Here is a 7,764-nt window from a genome sequence, read left to right on the forward strand (position 1 = left end):
ATATATGTATGTATGAAGGTAAATATAAATTTATTTTTCTTATATTCCCGCCCCCCGCATTTCTATTGGGGAAAGCGGTCGCAGCTCTGGGTACTTAAGATAAGATTTGCCCTCTGCTTGGTGCCGTGTGCTTTGTTTTAAGTAAAAATTATTGGCATTACGTGTCGCATGATTAATCTTAATTAATTGAATTTAAATAAGATTTATGCACAGCATAAGAACGAGCACTTTGGCCAAGCTCGAGGGTCTGAGTGGCAATAAAAAGTAGCAAGCAAATAATTGTACTATGTTCACTTTTTACATTTTTGAATACAAACTCCAAGTACGAATTGGAATTTTCTTTTTACCATTTCGGGGAGCAATTGGAAGGATATAACATTTATTATTAATTAATCTCTCACATTAACACAGCTGTGTTGAAAAACAATACAACACAGAACTTAAATGTGACTTAATGGGAGAATTATATTCGCTCAAAAAATAAAGAAAAAGGGAAAAATATATGCAGCGGGAGAACACAAATTAGAAGTTAAATAAACTTAAATTTAAATGTAAATGTGGGCAGGTTTATATGTTTTATGTACATACTTTATTTTCAGAAACATTTAAAAATTAATAAAGAAATTGTTAAAAGGCTTCTTAGAAGTCCCGCTAATTCAATAAAGATTTTCTTTAATGAATTCCCCGTAGCATAATTTTGCCTTTTAGCGATGCTAGTTAGTATTGCTATTTATAGTTTAATTTCTAGAGTGGCCACTGGCTGTATATTTTTCTGGTCAAAATGTTCTAAATTGAATTATACAATTTTGATGCTTCCCACTTGGTCAGTTATTTTTGTGTGACATTATATTCGTAATCTTTGTGTAGATTTGATTAATGCTCACCATTTACTGGCGAAAAGATATTCAAATATAAGCAGTCCTCTGATTGATTCTCCAAAAACGGCAACAGTCTTTTTAAATACTCCAAACGGCCTTTGGGCATTTTCTCTAGAGCCGCCGTTTCATTCTGTATATTGGGCAATCGTTGCGGACACACAGGACTGTACTTATCAGAGATCCGTATGCCATCCCAGGGGGCAGGTGCACGTGTTGGACTGAAGCTGTAATCGAAAATAAGAACAGCACAAATTATTATTTTTATTAAATATCAACTACTTAGTTAAGGCTTAGTAGAAACGGTTGCTACAGAAAATAATTAATTGTGAATTTAGGGACAACATTTAAAACACCTTTAGAGCTTAATTTTAAGAAAGTTCAGTTATTGCCGAAATAAAAATGTATACTAGAATGAATGGAATTTGATTTGGCAATCATTTCTCTTCAGCAAAAAATACCAGCCGGCCTATCCTCAGTCTTTGTCTCCATTCTTATTATAAATATTGGGTTCGTCGGGTATTTAAAACTCTCGATCTGTTCTCCCTGCTCTCACTAGGACTTATTTCGTATTTGCAAACAAACTATGGTTTGGAAAAATTTAAAATTATATATACCTATAATAGATTGAAATACAATCGAATACTGTGCTCTATTATATGAATTGCTGTTGCTCAAATTTAAATAGTTTGCAATATTTTAGATTCCAGGAATCCTAAAATCATTAGAACTGTTGCAAAATTCAAAAAAAAGGTCAATTATTTTACTCTTATTTAGGCGTAACTTAAAAGCTGACTATTGTTGCATTGCTTGAAATATTTAAATTAATTAAAAGTATTCGTAGCAGTAAGATTATTATGAGATTTTATTCAAACATATATGTTTGCAGTTTTTAGGATATTCAATTATTCATAAAATATTGATGCAATTGTCTACCCATTCTAATCTCGCATGTCACTTACTTATAGTAGTTGGTTAAAGTCCACTAATAGGAGCCCATAGAGCTATATCACTGTATCACGTATATTTAAACGATTTCATTCTGTAGGTTTATTTGTTAATAGTATTACCATTTTATCTCGTAACAATTGGATTACGATGAGAAACAATTGTTATTATTTTATCAGAAGTTTTAGCTTTTTTTCGAATTTAAACTCCTTTTATCTACAGGACTGAACAGAAAGCTCTTTGACCATTAATAGGAATTACATTTAAATTCATTTCAAATTTTATGATTAAAATCGTTAATATGACTGTCTTTAGAGGTAACTATAACATGAGTTCCTTTTACTAGATTTTTAGAAGGGAATGTTGTTTTCAAATCATTTTGGCTCTTTTATTTTGTAGTTCTTCAATCTCATGAGTATATTGCAACTCCATGTAATATCATTGATTCAGTTTAAAAATGTAAAATTTAGACAGCAGTAGCACTAATTGAAACTAAATTAAAAGAATTTATTGGAAAATGTAGAAAAACATGTTTTGGAAAACTTAAATTTGTAATCCTAATTTCATTTAACGTATAAGTAAGGAACGGCTGTCCGATTTCTAGGAATGCTTTTCCAATTTTATATTTTTGTTGTTGAATACAAAGGCTTGAATAAAAGGCTTTTAATACGCACCGATTTTGTTTCGTGGGTGGTGTCGCATATGGCACACCAAGAAACACTTCGACTGACCGCAAAAACCGAAAGTTATCCAGGGGCAGAATGAGACCATGCAAGCGACCATATCGGGTCTGTACAATGCGATGTCCTAGACGGGCGCTCTTGTAAATATCCATTGTGGAGCCTTCTAAGCAGCTGAGACTGCTTATGAGCGCGACTGAGAACACAAAAAGCTGGCATTGCTTCATCGTCAATGCTTTTTGCTTCGCCTTGTCTTGTATTTGGCAATGCCGATATAGTTGTTGTTGTTGTTGCTGCAGTTATTGTTGCGTTCTCTCTAATTGACAATTTATAATAACTGTGCTGCTAATTTCTCTGAGCCAGAAGCAGTGCAAAAAAATTAGTTGGAGCACGCCTTGAGCGATCCATTTGACCTCGATGGGCTGTCAACCGATTGCCATTCATTGTGCTTCGCTTTTGCTCTGTTGCTATCCTTCAAAAGCGGCAACTGGAAAAAATAAAAAAAAAGAACACATACAAATATTTGTTAAATTTTATATATACATATATATATGTAGTTATGTTATGCAAATGTTTGGAGGTACTTTTATTAAGGTTAAACTTATACATATTTTATATACTTGATAGGAAATATTTATTGAATTGAATTTATTTTAAGCTTTTATACTACAAATCAATTGAATTTCTGAATTTCTCGATTTCCAATTTAATTCCGATGACTGTATGAATAATAATTTCAAATACGTCATTTATGAAACATTAAGCTATTTTGTTTGCTGCCCCGCATTAAGATCATATTTTTAGGTTTTGTGAGATATAGATAGCCGACTTAACACAAGTAAAGAAAGTTAATATAATATTCTTAAACTATCGTAAATCATTAATAATCCATGATCATGTAAAATGAGTTATATTGTTTGTCAAGATTTACAAAACATGATATTCTGGTCAGGTCTCTATTTTTCGATATATTTCAAAATTAGTCAAGTTAAATTTCTATAAAAAGGAATTCCACAAATGATTTGATAATTTGTGGTACAAACACACACTACACCTTAGTTGAAAAGTTGAATTATAGTATGAATTATTATATAACTACATTTATGTGAAGTTAGTACCACTTTTAAAACTAGAAAATTATTTTTTTTGTTTAATTGTTTAATAAAAAATATGTTTTTCTTAATAACGTTTGCTTTTGTTGGAATTTAGTTTTAACGTTAAATTAAATAAGTCTCTACTACCTAGTTTTGATTTCCAAAGGAACTTATTGACAGTTAAAATCAGTTAATATTTCAAATTAGCATCGAAAACTGTGTTTTATTTAGACATGTATACGAATACACATGGACTCGTACATAATTATTCTATTTACTTAAAATGCGTAAAGTCTATGATTTTCTCGACGCCCTCAGGAAGATACGTATAAAGCTCAGCAATTCGAATCAGGGATGCCAAAGCGACTGGTTAGCTTGCCATCAGCCCCCTTCTGGCGAACAATGTTCAAAGGGCACGGATCAGCATTCCATAGAAGCTAAGAAAAATGATAAGAGCTTTTCAGGCGATGAAGTGAATTTGGCCGATACTATGAAGAATGCTCTGCATGTATCCGGCTTGCCCAAACATCGCAGCTATATGGACAAAGAATTACCTATGGTTGAACGAAAGGTAGAAGGCGAAACTATTTGTACTACTGTTCAAGAAGGATGGGCGCAGAAAGAAGTTCCGCCCGCTGAGCAACCACAATTGGCATCTCTCTGGCAAAATATAAAGCGTGTGCTGCTAATATGTGGCGGTCAGCGTGAGCCACTGGAGTCAGCAGGGGAGTTAGCAAAAGCCGGCGTAAAGGTAAGAATTCTATACAGTAACTAATTTAGAGGTGAAGAGCGCTTAACAACTTGTAAAAAACTTCACGGAAGGATGTCAGATGTTTGGATTTAAGATGTTAGTCCTAGCTTCAACAACTTGTATTGATTGGGTAGAATTGTATTGCGCTACTTTAACTTGGGCACGATTTTGGAAAATTCTGAATTAAATAAACAAAAGATATCTTTAATTTGTGAAACATCAAGGCTGTTTTCTAAGGAGCCCAGTATTTATGCTCTAGCACTACTTTTTGTTGTCATACATCATCAGCTGCTGGCATACAAGTATGGCGCTGCGGCAAAGCGCTTTGCGTCAGCTGCCCATACATCAGATGTTCACACATCAGATGCATAGACATCAGATGCCTACACAATCGATGTCTATACAACAAATATGTATATACACCTTCAAATTACACACCAAATATCTACTCATCAGGTGTAAACACGATTAGATATCTACACATCAGATGTCTAAACATCAGATCTTAACACTATTAGATATTTCCTATGCAAATCCTACGCATTTGGTTTTCTTTAATTTTCTTAAATATATGTTAATAGTTTCTATATTTTACACGTACATGTGCCTTAATTATGCTATTTAAAAGAATTACAACATTTTATTACAGGCTGCCTTAGTCGATGTTATGGAGGCACAACGTTTTGTTCGGGACGTCTTCGCTGCGATGGAAGTGCCCCCAGAGGCGGCCAGTGAGATGGCCGATGTATTAATAGCAGCCGATTATTTTGGTCATCGGAGCATGGGAATACATCGTCTGCCCGCAGTGGCTGCAGATTTGCTTAATTGCACTGTAGATGCACGTGCCCAGCCACTGGTGCTTCAGGAACGAGAGGCCTTGGCTCTGGTCGATGGACGCAATGCGCCTGGACCAGTGGTGGCTAATTACTGCATGGATCTGGCCGTGCGCAAGGCTCGAGTGGTCGGATTTGCTTGGGTCTCGGCACGTCGTTCCAATTGCATCGGCATGGCAGGTTGGTATGCATGTCAGGCGCTAACGCAACGCATGATTGGAATCTGTATGTCGAATGCACCACCCGTTCTGGTGGCCTGTGGTGGCAAAGAACCGGTACTGGGGGAGAACCCCATTGCCTGTGCAGCTGCTGGGGCCGACGAACAGTTTTTAATGGATATGGGCATGTCCTCCTTTCCCATCGAGCAATTTGAATTGGATTATTGCAATGGAAGGGTACGAAATATGCCAACGACCCTGGCACTTGACTGCAATGGTCGACCCACTGGCCGTGTGGTGGAGGCTTTGCGAGCCCAGAGACTGCGTGCCTTCAAACCTGAGTACAAGGGCTTCGGATTGGCCGGCATGGTGGACATTCTGTGCGGGGTGCTGACCGGCGCCCAATATGCCACCCAATTGCGACGTCGGGGCCTCTTCAGCCCGGAAAATGCGCCCGCAAATCTGGGGCAGGTCTATGTGGCCATTGATCCCCTACAATTTTGTGCTTCCTTCGAGGATCGCTTGAGGGACTTTCATCAGCTACTGCGCCGGGACTTGCCCTGCGATCAGCGACAAATGCCGCTAGTGCCGGGCGATAAGGAAATAGCCAGCATGCAGCAGGTGGACAATCAGGGCGGCCTAGAATTCTCAAACTGCACTTTGTGTGTACTTAAGGAGCTCGCTGAACGTTTTAAAATTAAGCCCCTCCGTCTCAAAACATCCGAATGAGCTAATTGCTGCTATTATGCTCGTCTTTTTTATACCAATGTGGAAAATAACGAGTTCATAAACTATAGAAAGAAACCTTAACCTGATTCCTCAGCACGAGTGCGCGTTCATTTTCAAGCACAGCGCAAATAAGGCGCGACACTCGACGAAAATGCGCGGCTTAATTACAGTAAGTATAAGATTTGTTTTTCTAGAGATGGAAGTTTACCAAATCATAATGTTTGCAAATATATTGTGTCATTTGGAAAACTACAATTTTGGAAAATATTGTTTTGGATTAATATAAACATTTGTAGAAAGAATTAAATTTACAAAGCTTAACGAGAATTGGGTGTCTGGGATTTAAAGATTGATACTTAAAGATACTAAGAATTTTAATTGAATGATTTGTTGATAGGTATATAGTATATGGTTTTGAGGTGCTCAAATTTTTATGTTTGTATTAATAAGATTTACGAATATTGATCAACTAGAAAGTTAGATAAAGTAGTGTAATTGATTAGAAAATATTGATGATAAGTTAGAAGAAGGATTAATTGTGAATTAAAGGAATAATCTTGTTTCATTCTATGATTTCATTTTACGGTTACTCAAAAATACCAAATCATTTAATTAGTCAGAAAAAGATTTGCTGCCAATAATAGGAGCAAGCTAATTCCCCTGCTCCGAAGATATGTTTTGAATAATCGATTAAGACAATACACACAAACCGGATTACCTTATGACAAATGACTTAACTAATAAAATACAAAATATGTATTTTTGAGGACTTTGAATTTGTTGAAATTTTTAAATGTTTCAATGAAAGAGATAATTAATATATTTTAAATAAAAGAGAAGTACAAAAAGCGAATTACATTACTCATAGGAAGTTTATATTCGAAATTATGGCAATTTGATTTGGCAAGATATTCATGGTGACGAAGGCGAAATCACTCGAAAGAGACTGACTGGAGCGAGATCGGGAAAACAGTTGATTGGGCTGCCAGAGATCCTGTGTACATACTAATTCTAGTACAGTTGGGATTTAAGAATTGTGCTCTGAACATTTAAATAATATATTTTTGCAAATGACTATTTTTTTTAATGAACCACAATTTATCGAATAAAAGCCATAGAACGCGGCAGTTAAATGTTTTTTTTTTTAGCTTTTTAAGAGTATAATGCGATTTGTGACTGCTGTATATAATTAAGTAGAAAAAAGTAGAAAAAAAAACGTTTGTTGCTTAAAAAGAAAAAGACATTATTGTAAACCTTTAATTGCTGTTCTGGGTGCTAAAACGATGTACGTGAGTCAATCCTGCCAGCCTGTGCCCATCTTTAGCTTAAGAAACATCTGCGAAAAGTTGCTTTAGCAAATAGTTCCCAATCCAGTATAAAAAAGATTAATTTACTCTGTTCTTCTCAGGCAGATGCCGTAAAAGGAAATTCGTGTCAGGCTTAAAGTAGCCGTCGGCAAAATGGGTCGTCGAAGGGTTAAGGCAAACAAGCACCAGCCTGCTAATTATGCCGCGTTAAAATATTCAAAACAGTCGTTATGCTGTCTGACTCTCGGCCATTTGTTGCCAAACTAGACAATATAAAATGAAATAGTAGAAAAAGAAAACAAAAGGGAGAAGAAAAAAGAATAAAAGAAAGTTGCAATATTATTTGCGCTAATTTATGCATTTCTTGCGAAATAAACAGCTGTGCTTCC

General features: G+C 35.7%; 2 protein-coding genes across 3 annotated transcripts in view; one reads left to right on the top strand and one right to left on the bottom strand.

Annotated features, from left to right (window-relative positions):
* Window positions 1-2,730, bottom strand: part of LOC115623785 (neuroligin 4-like) — a 48,798-nt gene extending 46,068 nt beyond the window's left edge. Inside the window, exons 1-2 of the mRNA XM_030518326.1 lie at window positions 2,498-2,730; window positions 885-1,102 (exon numbers count right to left, since the gene is read on the bottom strand). Of these exons, the coding sequence (XP_030374186.1) occupies window positions 885-1,102; window positions 2,498-2,730 (451 nt within the window). The remainder of the gene's footprint in view (window positions 1-884; window positions 1,103-2,497) is intronic.
* Window positions 2,731-3,849: 1,119 nt separating this feature from the next.
* On the top strand, window positions 3,850-6,783 carry LOC115624167 (ureidoglycolate dehydrogenase (NAD(+))). Of its 2 annotated transcripts, XR_003995435.1 has the most exons (3): window positions 3,850-4,348; window positions 4,998-6,237; window positions 6,685-6,783. XR_003995435.1 is itself a non-coding variant. In XM_030518764.1 (2 exons), the coding sequence occupies exons 1-2, from the start codon at window positions 3,881-3,883 to the stop codon at window positions 6,066-6,068; spliced, it is 1,539 nt and encodes a 512-aa protein (XP_030374624.1). In that variant the 5' UTR covers window positions 3,850-3,880; the 3' UTR covers window positions 6,069-6,323. The 2 variants fall into 2 exon arrangements, 1 of the variants encoding a protein (XP_030374624.1); XM_030518764.1 differs by lacking the exon at window positions 6,685-6,783 and having other exon boundaries at window positions 4,998-6,323.
* The last annotated feature ends 981 nt before the right edge of the window (window positions 6,784-7,764 follow it).

This window comes from Scaptodrosophila lebanonensis, unplaced genomic scaffold (genome assembly GCF_003285725.1).
Source record: "Scaptodrosophila lebanonensis strain 11010-0011.00,11010-0021.00 unplaced genomic scaffold, SlebRS2 tig00000053-arrow-pilon, whole genome shotgun sequence".
Lineage (NCBI taxonomy): Eukaryota > Metazoa > Arthropoda > Insecta > Diptera > Drosophilidae > Scaptodrosophila > Scaptodrosophila lebanonensis.

Excerpts from the sequence above, each read along its gene's own strand:
- LOC115624167 (XM_030518764.1), top strand. The coding sequence starts at position 3,881 with ATGCGTAAAGTCTATGATTTTCTCGACGCCCTCAGGAAGATACGTATA. Across the intron at positions 4,349-4,997 it reads TAGCAAAAGCCGGCGTAAAG|GCTGCCTTAGTCGATGTTAT; the intron begins GTAAGAATTCTA and ends ATTTTATTACAG.